At 44.3% G+C, this 17960-nt stretch overlaps 1 protein-coding gene across 1 annotated transcript; it reads left to right on the plus strand.

Moving 5' to 3' along the window:
- Positions 1 to 1045: 1045 nt before the first annotated feature.
- LOC146192295 (uncharacterized) lies at positions 1046 to 17778 on the plus strand. The gene is made up of 4 exons (XM_084600453.1): positions 1046 to 1167; positions 12104 to 12209; positions 13857 to 14031; positions 17600 to 17778. Exons 1-4 carry the CDS (start codon positions 1046 to 1048, stop codon positions 17716 to 17718), a joined length of 522 nt encoding a protein of 173 aa, XP_084456579.1. The 3' UTR covers positions 17719 to 17778.
- The last annotated feature ends 182 nt before the right edge of the window (positions 17779 to 17960 follow it).

The following is a 17960-nucleotide window of genomic DNA, read 5'->3' on the forward strand; positions in this document are numbered from 1 at the left end:
TCAGAAATGTCAAAATACACTAGTCCTGCAAATATAACAGTAGCCATGTCATGTTGTCTCATCTAGATGGACTCGCATGCATCGCTATCAGAGAGATGAAGCCTTATTGCTGCAATGTTAATACCTGACCGTGGCAAAAAAGCTGTCACTGAATTCTAAACCCGGCGTTACACTGACGAGTCTTTCAACTCTCACCGGAATTATACTTGAGCGCTTCACATAGAAAATAACCTATCTCACTTTGCGCTTCTGCTGTGTAACATCGCAGAGCACATATAGCACTGCACACCACCGGCGCACAGGAGTTGTTAGGAGGACTGGTCGAAAATTGCAACGAATCCTTACCGCTGGCGATGCTATCTTCACCGCAGGGAACGCAGGAAGTCCACGGGTAGACCGACGGTAGCCGGCGTGCCGGTTCCAAGCGAAGTTCAGACGCTGACTCTCCCTGCGAGCGCTTCTCTGTCTCCACGGTAACTGATCTAAAACACGATCGCGTGCACGGAAAACCCGGAAGAGTGATCGATTTTAAGCGCGCTCGGTGGCCGCCCCACTATTGCAGAGGTTGTTGGCTGCCACCTTGTACAATGCACACAAAAGTTTTCGGAACCCGATAATTACTACACAGGTCAATTACCAGTGCCACCAGAGAGCCACGAAAAAAGGGTGCGTTTATTTTTCTCTGTACAATCGCCACAACGAACTCACCAAGTCACACACGCTTCCTTTTTGCAGCCTGGTAACTGGTAATCAAATACCGAAAATAATTATTGAATTCACAGAAACATTACTCTTTGAAAAAGTAAAGGGTTGATTACAAATTTGCTCAAAAAATGGCTGCAGCTTAGCTCGAATCAGTTACAAACTACTCCGCAAACGCGCACAATTGACCAGCGCACTGTCACCCTGATGTCCTACACTCGGCTGCAATACAGGACAGCCAAAACAAACGGTCCATCTTGCAGAGAAGGAGAATTCACAGACGGCCACAGGTGAATCAAAAGTATGTTTTCGATGGTGCCCGATCCTTTAGGACATGGGCGGTATGCCCCAGGATGTAAAGGAGACTCGAGCTTCCATCATAGCCCCCATTGCCAAAGCCAGCAAGGAAGACCGCAGAGAGCGGCCGCCACCACATCACCAGCGACGATTTCATCGGGATGCAAGGTGCGTGCAGGGTCGGTTGCTTGCCGACCATTGGCAAGAGAGCAAGAGCGGGCCGCGGACGAGAGAGAGGCTCAAAAAGTAGGAAGCTCGCTTGCAGGCGAACTTTAATGGCGCTAAGTGAGTTCGTTGCACAAAAGTGCAAAGCTATATACAGAATAGGTGTCGACTATCCAGGCAGCCTGTCGGACCAGGGTGGTTGCTGCCGCGCAGGAAATGCTTCTGGTCGACAGTGCGATGAACCATGGAATAATGGGACAGCTTATGGCTTAACGCACATCAGACAAGGCCAGACGGCGCAGACGAGAAACGCAAGGTAATCCAGGTGCGAAGACCCATTCGAACGAAGCAGAACCTCATTCGCCGGCCGGAGAGCCGAGAATTCCTTGATCCTGTATACTAATAAGAGAAATTAAAAATTTTTTAATTAATCTGAAAGCCGGAAGGCAAAAGTGTCAGCTGTAACTAGGAATATTTAACGTCAAATAAATTACACCACATTGCCTTGCATCTTTTACGTAATCCAAGGTTTTAACATGAGATTTTCAAAGGTTATTTTTTCAGTATTCGTCTTAATGTGATATTCTTTTCGCCACAGTACAAGAACTACAAGCCGCCAAAAACTGGTACCAAATTGTTTTAATTCTTCGTTGCATGCAAATTATAACATACACAGAATGAAACCAGTATGTAGCAACAGGGCGCGGAAGCTTTCAGGAGTGTGAGAGGAAGATTAATAGAAGACATTTCGCGCGCTTATTTACTCCTAAAAATGAGATCTCACCATCGTGGCAGTCTCCTTTGCACTTGTGGCCGTGTATTTGAGATCGCCAATATGTTTTAGCATTGCCTTGAACTTCGATTATGTTTTGATGACTAGCGCTGCTGACAGTCCTCCGCCGTAATCAGTTTAAAAGTCAACTCCGCTGGTTTTTCCATCATTTTGTGTTTTTGGTTGAATTACATTCCTCGGCACGTCCTGACTCCAACACAAAAAACCGTTTTTCGAAATTCCAATTAGAAGTATATTTAAAAAGGAAAAACAGAAAATCGAAACCGAAACTGCTTTCACGGCCAGAAACGACGTCCCACTTGACGAAATGGTGACGTCACACTCAGTATTAGAAAAAACGCGCGTACGTGCGTTAGATGGTGAAAATAAATGTATGGAAATCATGAAGCATTGCATAAAATGTCTGAGGTAGTTCAATATAAGCCTCACAATTTCATAATCATGAGGGAAGTGGACAGTAACGCTGGTATACTGTTTGTGACGTCAGAAACTCAGTGTTGCCGGCAGAAATCGTCTCAACTTAAGCCATGAAAACAGCATATTTTAAAGTCGTGTTGCGCGCGAACGGATTATCGTACGGCGCCCAGATTTTGTAGAATGCGTCAGGACGGAGAGGAGAATCTACAGTAAAATTTTTATTAGAATATTCGAATGTCAATAAACCTCCGGAGTTGCCCTTTAAACACAGGCACGGCAGAGCCGGTGGAATATTTCGATAAGCTCGAGGTTTCAAGTGCATTAAGAACGCGATTAAAAAACATATCTCGTTGGGCATCCAAGTTGTACGGTGAAACTTCATATAAAGATAGGAACCAAGGAAAGCAAACGGGCAGGCTTTATTTCTGGTGTCGGTCAATGAAAAATAATAGTACAAGCATTTTCTATGTGAAAGCGTAGAATGAGAAAAGAACCAACGCTGCAGAGGGCATTCAAAGCCAGGCCATGGCCTCCGCATGTTGCCTTTTGAAAATGGAGAGTACAAACAACCTACCGGTGCGAAGACCGAAACTCAGAGGCCTCTTTTTTTTTCTTGCTTTTTTTTCGTGGAAGACGAAAGCGTCGGAGCGAAGTTCAACTTCCGCACAAAAGACGACAGGCGGCGGACGACAGCACGCATTTCGTCACGTCAGCTGCCGCGTCAGCTGCCATTGCTACCAGCACAGGCTTCCCTGTGCCCAGTCATCGCTACCTTTAGGGCACCGCTACGAGCAGAAGGCGTGAATCGGCTAAGTATTGGGCGGCTAGTCCTCTTTTTTCTGTTTTCCCCTGCGCATTTGCGCTTTTCACCGTGTTGATATAACGCTCGCAGAGAGATTGTAACTATAAAGTGATGTCTACGCAGTCTCCCGGCCAGGGGCGCTCCCCCTGGTCGGCTTTCATTACTCCTCACGATCTACCTCTGGAAACGTTCCAACGATCTGGCGTTCCAAACATTCCTGTGGCGCTGGTGCCCAAGGATGGCGGATTTATTAAAATGAATAACCCTGGGACTGTTCGAGCTGCTCTCCAGGCAGCCTCTACCCTGTATGACTCGATCACAGAAGTGAGGCAGTTTGGGCGTGGCGGGATACTGTGCCGATCTCCAGACCTCAATTGCGTGAAGGATCTGCTTAAATGCAATTCATTTGGATCACTTCAGGTGAGCAGCTTTATCCCTACTCATCTTGCATGCACAAAGGGATTAGTCCGAGGAGTAGACTCTTCTTTAACTCCAGCTGAGACCCTCGACCTTCTTTCGGCGGCTGGTGTGGTAGCGGTGTACCGTTGCAGCCGGGAGGTTAATAATACGCGGGTACCAACAGAGTCGGTGATTGCCACATTTGCGGGAACTTCATGCCCGTCAGAGATAAAAGCATGGCCATTGATCTTCCGTGTGGATCCTCTTGATTCTAAGCCACTGCAGTGCACTAATTGCTGGCGATATGGTCACAGTGCTCGTGGTTGTAAGTCCTCCGTGCGGTGTTCAAAATGTGGCGATGGTCATCATTCGTCATCATGTTCACAACAACACGACAAATGCTGCCTTTGCGGTGGAGCCCACGCTGCAAACTCCTTGGAGTGTCCATCTCGAAAACAGGAGCTGCAAATTCTAGAGGTAATAGATAGAAAACGCTGTTCGCGTCGTGACGCTGTAATAGAAGTTAAGGACCGATTACACGGTTATGCAGGTGTGTCAGCCCGATCAGGTGTGCCTATGGATGCATCAATCTCAAAGGCGATAATGACTGCAGTGGAAGCATCAATGAATAAAATGGTCGACCGAATAGTTGCTACTGTCACAGAGTGTTTTTCTAACGTTCTGGCAGTTCAGCTAACGCAAGCCCTGCAATCAGGAACAGCCCCTTTCATAGCAAATATGCCCTCTGAAAGCTCTCAACTGCTTGAAAGCACTACTGTTGCTTCGCCTAACAAGGCTGCTCTCCCAGATGACGATGAAAACATTGATGACGCAGAGATGGTAGAATCAGATGTGAGAATTCTAAAACGGTGTGGGTCTCCCATGTCCAATCATTCTTCTCCGCGGTCCCAACCAAAATCAAAGAAACATCAGCATACATTAAAGCCAAAGGATAATATTTTGGGGCAGGCAGTTGCGGCTGCCAAGATTTCACAATCATAGGGGCACTAAGAGTTATCCAGTGGAACTGTCGTTCAATTCTAACAGCTTCAACAGATTTAGTTTACATTTCTTCTCAATATAATCCACACATAATTATTTTGCAAGAAACTTGGCTAACAGCCGAAAAGCATTTCTATTTACAAAATTATCATTCATTCCGACAAGATCGCCAATCAAAAGGAGGAGGTTTAATTATATTTGTCTGTACAAAATTCTGTCACAGGGCTAAGATTTCTTTCCAGTTATCTTCTATAGATTGTGAGTTATTGGCCCTAGACTTTGAAATTCCAGGGCACTGTCCGTTTTCCTTAGTGAATGCTTATTTCCCTAGCGGTGTACAAGATACAAAACCTCTAGATCTACTATTAGTTAATTGTCGAAACTCAGTTCTTCTGGCTGGTGATTTTAATTCGCATCATGTGTCATGGGGCTACAAGACAGATAGTTGTGGCAAGCGTCTTTGGGATTGGATAACAAATAATAACTTTTCCTGTAGAAATTCGGGTTCGGCCACATTTATAAGAAAACACAGTAAATCTGTGTTAGATTTAACTTTTACCTCTCCCAGTCTCTTCGTTAATAATTGGTCGACACTTGATTGTGGCACCTCTAGTGACCACATACCGATTGCGTTTGAGGTTAATCACCCTGTAACTCCAGCGACTTCTCAGTTGAAGTCATTTATAAACTATAATAACTTTCAGTCAACGTTACGCTCTAATCTTGAGTCATTGACTAACACGGATGAAGAAGAAAAATCAAAACGCCTATGCTCGGTGATTGAGGATTGCCGTAAGAAGTCTGAGATCTTGGTACGGAGCTCAAAGGGGAATACTTCAGCTGTTTGGTGGAATGCTGATTGTTCCCGAGAATACAGACGTAGAAAGGCGGCATGGAAACAGCTTCTCCACAACCAGTGCCCGAAAAACTGGCAGGATTACAAGTTCATTGCTGCTACTTTTAAACGTACAGTTGCAAAAGCGAAGGACGAGTATGATGCTAAGCATTTTGATTTCCTTTCTAAATCTGGCAATCGAACTGCTCTTTTTGGTTTTTTACGCTCGCGGAAAAAGATTCCGCACGCACAAAATTTACATTCCTTCATTTTGACTCCACATGAAGCAATAGACACAATTGAAACAATTGCCAAAGGACTGGAGAAGCGTTTCTCGTCTGCACTTCCTTCGGGCTCGATACCTGTAATGCCAATGGAACCAGTTAATTATGATCCCCAAATTTCCGTTTCTGAGCTTTCTCCTATAGTTATGAGATTACCAGCCGCTGCTCCCGGTCCTGATAAAGTAACTTCAAAAATGTTAAAAATTCTTTTTGACGAGTCACCTCAGACGTTATTAGAGCTAGTAAATTATTCCATTAAACATGCTTGGATACACCCAGAATGGAAACTTGCCAAAATAATTCCTTTACTTAAGAATAAAGGCGGTGCCTTGTCCATTGATAATATTAGACCAATTGCATTAACATCAAACATTGCAAAATTAATTGAAAGAGTCATACTTATACGTATTTCGGAATTCATGAATAAAGAAAATATCCTCAGCCCTTGCCAAATTGGTTTCCGTCAAAAGTGTTCCATCTGGAATGCGCATGCTGATCTCGAAAGTCGAGTTCTTTTAGCGCGACGCCAAAAAATGTACGCTGCGTTGATAACGCTAGATATAGCCAAGGCCTATGATAGCGTTGAGCATAGCATTCTATTGCAAAAATTGAAATCTCTTCAGTTTCCACATTATTTAGTAGCCTGGATATCTGAATTCCTCCAAAACCGAGAGTTTTACTGTGCACTAAATGGCGTCCATTCTGGCAGATATAAGCAAGCCAGGGGAGTGCCGCAAGGAGCAGTCCTTTCACCAGTCCTTTTCAACATACTACTCAGCTCAATACCAGTTAATTATGACGTTCGCACTTACGTATATGCGGATGATATTGCGTTTTTTGCAACTGCATCGGATATTCAATCCCTTTATCTCCACTTGCAAACGTACCTAAACTCTATTGAGAATTGGTTGTGTGGCTTGCGTCTCACATTAAATGTCAACAAAAGCGCAGTCCTCGTATTTAACATAAAAGATTCTGTAAGTATGTCTGTAATGTATCAGCAGCAAATAATACCACAGGTTAAATCATTAAAGTATTTAGGGGTCACTTATGATGATAATCTTTCATGGCAGCCCCACATTAACCATATTGCTACGAAAGGGGCTCGGGCCGTGGGCATGTTGCGCCGAATTAGTCGTCCCAGGTCTGGAATGCGGAGAGATGTCCTTTTAATGATTTATATTATGTATGTGCGTCCAATTTTAGAGTTTGGTTCAGTCTTGTTTTCTGGATCAGCAACTTATAAAATTCGACCGCTAGTTCTGTTGGAGCGAGAAGCACTTAGGTTGTGTCTGGGACTTCCAAAATTTGTTGCCAACAATGTGCTCTACCTTGAAGCCCGGATTCCACCCTTGATATATAGATTACAAATTCTAACCGTTCAGACGTACTTAAGGATATATGAATCAGAGTTTCACCGATCTATGTCTATTTTTTGCTGTCAACCGACCTCCTTTTTCGGTGTCCATTGGTCTAAATTTCACACCCCGCAGGTTGTTATGGTCAAAAATTTGCTGGACCCTTTAAATGTTTCCCTTCCTAGTATTCTACCCATACAAACCATCGGTTCATCTATTAAAATTGTCTTTGACGACATATTCCCGAATAATGCTAAAAACTTATCATCCGTTATTCTAAACGGATTATTAGAAGACCATTTAAGAAGTCTTTCTGCTAGTTTAGTTGTAGCTACTGACGCATCTCAAAGTAATGAAAAGGCGGGTGTGGGTATATATTGTCCACATTTAGACTGGTCTTTTTCTGTCCGGCTTCCGGACTTCACCCCAATTTTTGAGGCAGAGTTTCTGGCGGTGGTACTCGCTTTACGAAAATTAGACTCCTCTTTTTCTAAAGTGGCAGTAATTTCCGACTCTCTATCCTTGTGTTCATCTCTCTCTTCGTCGGTGGATTCTGCAATAGTAAAAACCTTTGTCTCCCTGATCCCTAGACATTTGAAAATTGTACATATGGTATGGGTTCCAGGCCACAGCAATGTGACTTTAAATGAATATGCTGACAATTTGGCAAAAGAGTCCCTTAATGGTCCCGTATTATCTATCCTTCCGGCGACCGCGTACATCACCGCAGCGAGGTTTCGAAGAAACGTCCTATTAAATATGAAAAATGGACATCTTTTAAGATCTGATGACTACCTGCATCTAAATTATTCTTGGAATAGAAAATTATGTCATTCACGGCAACTTGAGATTTCACTAACAAGGCTGCGATGCCGTATCCCACCTTTAAATTTCTATCTTTACAGGTCTGGTTTGGCACTGTCTCCCGTCTGCGCATTTTGCGGTGAACAAGAAACATTAGATCACTTTTTATTGTTTTGCCGCCGCTTTACTGCGCTGAGAAAGCAGTTGATGGAAAGGCCATTGCAACAGCTTGGCCTTAGTTTAAGCAGCCCGACATTGTTATCATTTGGCGCCACAATCCTTGGGCACAGTCACAGGTCTGTGTTAACTGCCATGCAAAATTTTTTACTGGACTCAAATCGTTTGCCTTGCTAAATATTTAAACATCACTTGCTCTAAAATTGCAGTGTCAATCTCCCGTGAGTGTTACCACTTTTCATTTTATATTTCACTTATCTCCCGTTTTGTTTCCTTTGCTCTACCCCTCAAATCATTTTTTTTTTTTTTTTTTTTTTTATGCAAGTATATTAAAAAAAAAAAAAAAATCTTTGCTACCCAATTCTTGGCCGATCCCCCTCTGTGGGTATGTGCCATAAGTTATTTGGACAACAACAACAACAACAAGAAAGCACTGAACAAAAGCTACACGTTCACAGTGGCGATGAGTAATACACAATCGTTCTTGCAGCGCTATTACTTGTGTATCGGAGAGGCTCCAAGAAAGCTTATAATTCGCGATCAAGAAAAGAGCGCAGCGCAGGGGTAACGCATAAAAATAGGAGACACGTGCGCAATGACGACCGTGTGTAGTGGCCTGTATCCTATAACAAGCTGCATTAAAACAATATAATAGAAATGCGAACAGAGAAACACTAACACATTACATCCTGCTGATGATACAAACGAGGTTGGTTGATGATTCTATTCTAAAGGACAGTTTCGCTCCTTCGATTGGAATAAACCTGCACTGCCATCGAGCTTCCCCCGACTTCTTTATTTTCCTGTTTGTTGTTCAATGGCTTCATTAGCGCTTCATTTGTTCGTGACAGTACAATACACAAAAATGATAACGAAAATGACGTGGACACGCGAAATATAGCGATAACGCCACTACAGCCGGAGAATCGTGTGTGTGCATATAATGCATACTTTCCACGGACCTGAAAGATATGCCTGTTCGTTTGGATAGAGGCTGTTGGTGGGACGACGACACATTTTTCCAATCTTTCTACGCGATCGCTCCATTTGTTAATCTGCTGTTGCTGATTTTTTTTCTATCCACCAATCAATTAAAATTCTGCCACTTCTATTTTATGCCACATTCGAGACAAGGGGCTTCAATTTGCGTAGGCATTGGTTCTCTGGAAATCGTATCGCTGGTACTTCGCACCAGCGAATAAAGGGGATATTGCTGGCTGAAAAGCAGACAAACAGAAGTAAGAATAGAAAAGTAGAAGTAAAAAATTAGTATCTGAAATGATAAAATAGTTAACGGAATAGTACCAACATTCAAGAGATAGGGGGAAAGCGAGTATCGTGGAAACTGCCACCACCCCGTTTCGAAGGGGACACTCTTGTAACCCAACCATGCATCTAAGAGCGGCTCCGGTCGGCCACGCTCCCTCGCGGAGACGGGGGTGAAGTCGTAGTCTTCATGCCTCCTACTTCGCCATGGAGACGGCGGGAACACTACACAAGAATTGAGATATGTTTTTTAGGTGAAAGAAAACATATCAATGAAAATAGCCATGCATGGCGTAGTCGGTTAGCGCACTCGGCTGCGGATCGGAGGTTAATTGTCGGGGTTGGATTGCCGGTGGACAACGATTTCTCTTTTTTTTTAAGGTTAAATGTGCAGGCTCATGTGCAGACACCACACATTAGACAAAAAATGCTTTAACCACAATATATGACGAAGCCGGCGGTGGAACGGGGCGGACCGCACTATGGGCCTGGCAGCCGTTCAATCATTCTTTACCCTTGACTCATTTTGATATTGGAGCGACGTGATGCAGAAAAGATCCTAGCGCACCACTAGGCAACGTCTCTTCATCCGTTTTTATTTCGATGCAGTATCGCTGCAATGAGAGCCTGAATCTTGAAACTCCGAAGCTAGAGAAAAATGTTACTTCGCTTTCTCTCCAGGGGATCGCTCTAGCGCTTCAAGGCGCGCTTGCTCACGTCTGTGCGTTGCGAGGTAAAGTCGGGGCGCGGCCATACATGCACTACAGGGCGGGCAGTAGACGCAGACTTGTGTCCTTGCTTTCACTTGCCGGTAATTCAATTTCCAAATGTAAAAACGATGAAGTGAAATTTACCGACGGAGTTTTGTCGACCAACACACCCTTCACCGGAGAGGAGTGGATTCAATCTGGCTCGCAGCCTTTTTTTTTTTTTTTTCCTGTCCGCTCGCTAACACTTCCTTAAATGCGCTGACCTTAACGGCTCCCGTCTCTCTCCTTCGATGTTTTATTCTTTGGACCGTTCAAAACAAGCGTTGGGCAAGCACAAGTGCGAAAATATAAACTGCTTAGAGACAAACAAAAATACCAACACCTTCTTACAGGTTAGGTTACCAGGGAGAATTTTGCGAGCATTGTATATGCGTCCACACCGCAGTTCAATCAACCAGACACGATTAAACAAAAATATAGTGGCACTAGCTTGTTTGATATTTTCATCCTCCTGAAAATGCGGCAAACGCACGACCATCAACTTTGTGACTGACATGCCCATTCGCAGTTTCTCACCAATAGGCGCATTCTCGTTTGGGTGGAGACAGAAGGAATGCAATGGAATGATATCTCCCAGTTTTTAAATCTTGTTGGCACAGCAAAACAAGCATGCATCAGTGCTGGTGTTTCTCTTTCTTTTTTTTTTTTTCTTTAGGCACTACGTTCCGAGAAGAGCATCAGAAAGCACTTGCTACGTAGCCCTTTCAACACAAAATACTATCTGCGGACCGAGTTTTAGGTAGCTTAGTTTTGAAACTCGCCAGTAATTTATTTGAGAAATTATAAAAACAACGTCCAAATACGCCGATGAAGCACTCCCAGAGGAGCCATCAAGCAGTTAAGGGCGTTGCCTCGAGGCGCCAACGCAAGGTTACGTCAATTTCATCATAATTCTCAAAAGCGCTTTCACGAAACGAAGCATGAACATTCTCGCAAGTTTCGATTAGTGTTCGGATGGAAATTACCAAACTCCACCTCTCAGTTTGTTACCAGACATTACGTTTTGTTGTGCAATTACAATTTTCTAGTAGTGTTGGGGTGTTCTTCAGCGTTGTTTGTAACCAGTCTGTATGCGTCGTAGCGTTTAGCTATTCGGCTTGTAGGCGGCAATCTTTCATGGCAGTTCTCTGGTAACACACAAGGCCAACGCCCGTACAAAGAGATATCCACATCCATAGCGGACATTCCGAATAGATGCTAGCCAAATAAAATGCTACAGAAGCGAGAATATGATTCGCACAGATTACTCAGTATACAGCCCTGCCCATATTTACACGAAACCGTTTTCGTGAAAGGAACGCCCAATCGTCGGCACCTATATAAGTGGAAAACATCTGACTGCCGATCCGTCTGCGCAGCTCATTCTGTCTGTGACCGCAGCATTTATACGCCTGATTTGGCACTATCCTCCCCTGACTCGACGACATGTTTTCTTAGCGCTGCTCTGGAAGGCCTTGTTTATCAAAGCTCGTCTTACCTTTCCCCCCCTCGTTTTATTGACGATGTAGAAACAGGAAATTTGTCGAGCTCTCTCTCTCTCTCTCTCTCTCTCTCTCTCTCTCTCTCTCTCTCTCTCTCTCTCTCTCTCTCTCTCTCTCTCTCTCTCGCTCGCTCGCTCACTCGCTCGCTCTGGTATTGCTCCGTTGGATGCCAAGGGGGAGGCAAGATTCGGCATTCACCCATTATTTTTTTTCTTTTTTTTTCTTCCAAAGAGCCCGTCACACAGGTTTTATTCGTCCTCCGTCCTCTGCTCTGACGAGAGTTGTTGCACACATTGGCTGTGTACTAAACGCTACGTACATACGTCAAAACCGAGAGGGTCGCTACGAAGTTTTTAGCTTAAATTCCACTCCCTCAGTCATCCGAGAGTGCATAACGGCGCGTGACGAAGCACTCATTCTGCTCATACGCTTCAAATAAGCCGGCCGATCAACGGACCAGTCTTGTCTTCCTGGGTAGCGTGTGGCAGTTTGGGCCTTTTGATGATGCGTCTCCGAAGTGTGTTATGCGTTCTCGGACTACTGATTTTCAGCGCCTACGCGGCCTTCGCTCAGGGGCAGCAGTTTAAGTCACCTTCCGGCGATAATTATGGACCTGTCATGCAACGTGACGTGTTGTCCGACCGCTACCCGGCACAGGTGAGCAAGGGATCGAGAACCTGATGTCTGCAAAATTACTGAAGGTTTTAAGGTAACAACAGCCCTCTAACCCTCGAAAGAATTAAAATTGGTTATTTAATATAAAAGGTAAAGTAAATTAGGGTAGCATCGAAAAAGAGTAATATTTATTTATGCGTCTTCGGCGAATGTTAATTTATCTTGAAATGAATGATTTTTGTACTTACCCTGACACAGCTTTTTCGTGTAGTTTCGTATTTGCTCGTGTCTTCTGGTTCTTAGCCTCACACCCCAATTTCATTATTTGCGAATCATAAATGCATTAAAAGGACAGTGTATCAAATTTCTACAGCTGCTTTTTTCGGCGGAAGGGACAGTTCAGGTGCTGAAGGTGATTAGTACGACAATATGTAGTATATATATTTTGTTTGCACAAGATGGGAAGTAAACCGAATTTTTTTTCTACCGGACTGTTGGCCGCCTCTAAAGCTCCATGTGTGATGTCACAGCCCCAACGCTGCTCGTGTGTGATCCAAATCTTTACGTGCGTGTGATTAATGAAGCAGAGCTTTCTGTGTACATATTTTTTTCGGATCAAAGTGTTTCTGTGGCCGGCATTTGTAGCAAAGTGTTCCGTCCGGTGAAACAAAATGTCGAGCTGCTCCTACGCCACGACTTTCACGAGAGCATGATTGGGCGGCGCACTACAACAAAAACAATTCACGCACAGCACAAACCCTCAGGCCAGTATTGGAGCGCGTTCGCTATATATACTCGTCCTATGTAGGGCTGTACACTGCCAACAAAACATGTATATTTGTTCGATGAGTTCTGCTCCTTAGAAATTGAACTGATCTGATTGCTTCTTCTTGGCTTTCCTCCGTTCGGCCTCAGCGTGCGGTATGCTAGATGACCTAGTTAGCAGAACTGGTTGATCGACTGCTCCGTACTGGCGGTGCTCACCGGCTCAGTCCCTGAGCTAGGGTAAATTTGGTAAAAACCGCGCTTTTGTTCTTCCTGTTCCTTTGTATATAGCCGTATGGCTGCGCTTAGGAGGATGCCAATGGATGGCTATGCACCTTTTGGTGTAATTCACACTGCCTTACAGGATGTCTGTTAACACACGGAGTATCCTTAGCGGGCGAGGAAGGACTAGCCGTATTTCTCTATATACTCATTCCACTATTTTGCACGCAGCATGAATATCGCAAGCAGCTACCGCCAGAGAGGGCAGCCATGTATGCTCGAATTGTCTAAGTCTGCCATTCCACACTTAGTGTTCTCGCTTGAAGAGAGCGCTATATAATACGCATGCTGCACTGAAGCACTAATCATTCGATTGCATAGACGCTGCATAGGGAGGCTTCTCCCACACAGGCAAAATGGGTACTCCCCGAATACGCACGATTCATACGACACGATAACACAAAATAACGCCATCCCTCTTAATTTAAGGAAGGTGGCCAACACTCCCGACAAAACAAACAAGCAAACATCTTGCTGCCAATCGTAATACAGCTCGTCAATGACCTACCTGGTACATGGTCTGCCATGGACGATTTGATTACCTTCCTGCTGTTGTTGCAACACTGTCGTTAGAGCAGTTTTTTTTTTTAGAACCCGGCTGCCTTTTGGTAATCGAATTCCACACTCTTCTCTCTCGCCCAGAGAAGCGGCATTGGCGCTGGGTGCAGCATCGGGGACCACTGTCAGCCAGGGCTGTGTTGCCTGCAGAGCCGGGACAACAGGCGGACGTGCCAGCCGAAGGCCGAGCTGGGTGCACAGTGCAGTGATTTCCAGGTCAAAGGTGGTGCCTACGCGGATGCTTGCCCTTGCATCCAAGGTATATATGGCGTGATGGCATGCTCGAAGAGTCAGAACTGAAACTCCCAACCATCGCTATAGTTCACTTGTGCTCCGCTAGAGAGCTAAGACTTACGCTGCACCAGTCGCAAGCCTGACGCACACGCGCACTGCAATGTTTTGCTGCCTAATTCACTGCAAATGCAAAACGGGCAACGGGCTAGTCTAATAAAAATTTACACCTACCATTTAAAACAAGAAGGCGATCGCTATGCCGTGCACAGGACCAAATTGACTTGTTTCCGTTGTCGCAGATGAACGTTCTTGTAGTGTGACGGCGCCGATAGTCCACTCAGAATACATTTCAGGAACTATTTCGGTGGGAGCGTATTCCCCGTGCGAAAGATAGGGACAAGCCCCGCCAGAAAAGTGTATACTTTTGACTTTTGCGTCATTTAAACCTTATCCTATTTTCTATTCGTCCCCTTTCTATCATTCGACCCCTTGTCCCCAAACAAGGCTAGCGAAACTGCAGTTTCCTGAGTTATTTAACTTTTCCGCACTTCATTTTCTTTTCCCTTTGTGCTCGAACGTATAACATATGCTAAAAACTCTCCCAGTCCGCCATTCCCACCCTTCCTGAAGTCAAAGAGCGACTAGGCGGCGTAGGCGGCACGCGCATGAGTACATGCTCTCATTTCGGGTGATGGGAGAGGTGCCATACACCTTTTCAAATTTGGCCATCGAAGCAACGCCTCATTAAAACTGGGCTCTGGGAGCATCGTTTTCATTGGAGGATTTTACTTGGGTATTTCCCCCGATGATGCGCGTCGGATTCCACAACGCACGTTCATTCAAGCCAACTGTCAGCAGTGCCAATATAGCACAAGCTCAATGGTCGAACACCGGCGAACTGCGCCCATATTGACGTTCAGCTCAGGATGTGCGAAACTTTTGAGTCAAGCCATAACGTATATATATATATATATAGAAAGAAAAGAAGCCAACAGTCGGCGAGGCCAAGGAAAGCGTTGGGGATAGTACTTTATATATATATATATATATATATATATATATATATATATATATATATATATATATATATATATATATATATATATATATATATATAAAGAAAAGAAGCCAACAGTCGGCGAGGCCAAGGAAAGCGTTGGGGATGGTACTTTATGTATTTTTTATGTTTACTTTAATAATCACAGAAATTAGTAATGTAATCTGTTTAGACGAAAGATAATTAAACACAAAGTAGAAGAAAAAACAACGTGCCGATGGTGGGAACCAAATTCACGACCTCCGAATATCGCGTCCGGTGCTCTTCCAACTGAGCTACATCGGCCGCTGTCCCCCCTGCTACTTGCTTGGGTATTTATGCTGCCTGTATACGAACCTTGAGAGTGTTCACCAGCGCCACCCTCAATCATAGCTGCGGACGTGGAATGTCGTTTGTTACCGCCAGCGTTGGAAGAGCACCGGACGCGATATTCGAAGGTCGTGGGTTCGATTCCCACCATCGGCACGTTGTTTTTCTTCTACATTGTGTTTAATTATCTTTCCCCTAATCAGATTACATTACTAATTTCTGTGATTATCAAAGTAAACATTAAAAAAATACATAAAGTACCATCCCCAACGCTTTCCTTGGCCTTGCCGACTGTTGGCTTCTTTCCTTCATGTATTATAACGAACACCCTCATTTCCCCTTTATATATATATATATATTTATATATCATTAACGGAGCCAATAGTCTATGCATCCAAGGTAAGCGTATGGGGATATTATTAGTATTTTTGTGTCTTGTAGTTCACAAGGAGAATTTTCAACCTAAAATTACCTTTTTCAAAGGGTGTTATAAACACTGATATCCACCCATTAGGTTTTATTTGGGTTACAAAATGTATCTGCTTTTACCTGTTCTTCCCGCCATATTTGGCACCTGGCACCTGGCTCTCCTTTCTTGATGAAAGGAGAGCCGACGGCAATGCACGCGTCAGCGAGACGCGTCAAATCCCCCTTCGGCTGTTGCCCATCCACCCTCGTTCATTTTTCTTTGTTTATTTTTGGACGTATTGCTATATTCTTTTTCTGCACCTGAAGCTGTGATGCTGTTGCTTGGGCTCACCCTTCTCTTGTGTACGTCCATTCCTTTTGTGCGCTTGAGCGGAGGCAAGCAGCTCCCTTCGTGACAGCGAAACACGATCCGTTGCCCAGTTCGTAACTGAACTCAAAACTCGTAATTTATTTTCCAACGGTCTTGAACGCCTTCACCACTCGGGTCGTATTGTTGGCATGCGTTCTTGTGTGATCTTTTCATCCAATAGCGTAAGGGCCATGCTTCGAATACAAGCCGTCTTCGGCATTGGTGTTGCGGTTGTAACGCGAAAATACGCGATTGATTTCTCATCAAAATTTTGGAACAATCATTTCTGTGCAGCATTCAGAGTGATGTATTACCATTCTGCTTCTGATTTAACATACATCTGCTAGCAAGTCGAAAGTTAGATTGCGAAAACGATTCGAACCATCTATAGATGTACCTTTAATTGCAATTTGCCGTTAATATTACGTAGACACGGAGACGTGAGACAGATACTGCGCCTTCTTTTGCCAAAAACCGAACTAAACAAAAATATAAGAAAACATTACGGGATTGCTCAAGGTTTGCCTGTATAGTAGACGCGGCAGCTCCTTTAAAAGCGCCTGTTCCTTTAGCGAATTTCATTGTAATGAAAAACCTGTTTGTTGCCGCACAGTCGTAGGAAACGCATACACTGGGTGCACCTACCTTTTATGCTGTTTGCACTAATTGCACGCTATTTGCACTGCGGCAGCGATATAAGATCGCAAGTGTTCTTCTGGGCGCCGCATTCTGACGCTAAAATCGCGATGTAAGCAAATCCGAAAGTTAGTGTAAATGTATTTTGTTACTTGCTTAATTATTAGTTGGGTAATAGTTTCTCTCTAATGACACAGCTGTTCATTAGCAAGCAATCGTACGGCATACATACACTAGGCTCACCTTTACTGAAATAATCCGCGTGGTTCTACGGTGTATCGGAATCGCGTACTCGTCTCGTAGTCTGATGTGCCGGAGATCGATTCGCCGTACGGCCGGAAGAATTCCTTTTCCTTGCTTCATTCAGCATTGTCGCCTTAAAACAAAGGATACCAACGCCAACACTGGCTTTCCTGCGGAACGGGGCCCGTAACGCAATCGAGTTGAAATCGCGGCATGAAAAGGTTCTGTTAAAGGCGCTGTCACGTCTACTCTTGAGGTGAAACTTGACCATCTTAATTTTTTGCGTGATCTGTGGATAAATCGGTTGGTCACGTGCGCATGTTCTATTCTCTTCTTTTAAGCTCTCGTCATTGTTTTTTTTATTATTATTACGCAAGCTTGCCATGGGCATAATATAAAAACCCGTGTAAATTATTTTCCGTTAAGAACAGGAGAATTCAGGCTCCTCCTCTTATTGCTGTATGAGCCATTTGGAGAAGTCCTCTTCCCTTATTGCGATTAGTCCCACTTCCTGCAGAATCTGTTATTTCAGGCATTTGCTCCTGTGTTCATATTATCTGTTTGTTCCAGGCACCTGTTTGGTCACTGGAGGTCGGAGGCCAGTTCCCACAGGTGTCTGTGTACCATCTCAAGAACAGCGCCGGGGTTCGCCGTTGCAGCGGGCCCAGTTCCCAAGCCTCAAGCTGTAAATGCAACTTCGCCCCGTCTAAGGCCACACAGGGTCGAAGTAAAGGCAAAGGAGCCAAGTAGTGTCCACTTGCATAAAGCTAACCAACATGCAAACGTTATACAGAAATACTTTCTCTTACCTGACACGTCGAATTCGACCCGAACTCAGCTGCTGTTCATTGGACAGTCAGATAATTTTAGCAGAGGTGCTTAATCAATTATATCTGGAAGCGAATAACAAAACCAAGAAAATACCTGCTAA

This window comes from Amblyomma maculatum, chromosome 4 (genome assembly GCF_055883805.1).
Source record: "Amblyomma maculatum isolate TAMU_Amacu chromosome 4, ASM5588380v1, whole genome shotgun sequence".
Taxonomy (NCBI): Eukaryota; Metazoa; Arthropoda; class Arachnida; order Ixodida; family Ixodidae; genus Amblyomma; species Amblyomma maculatum.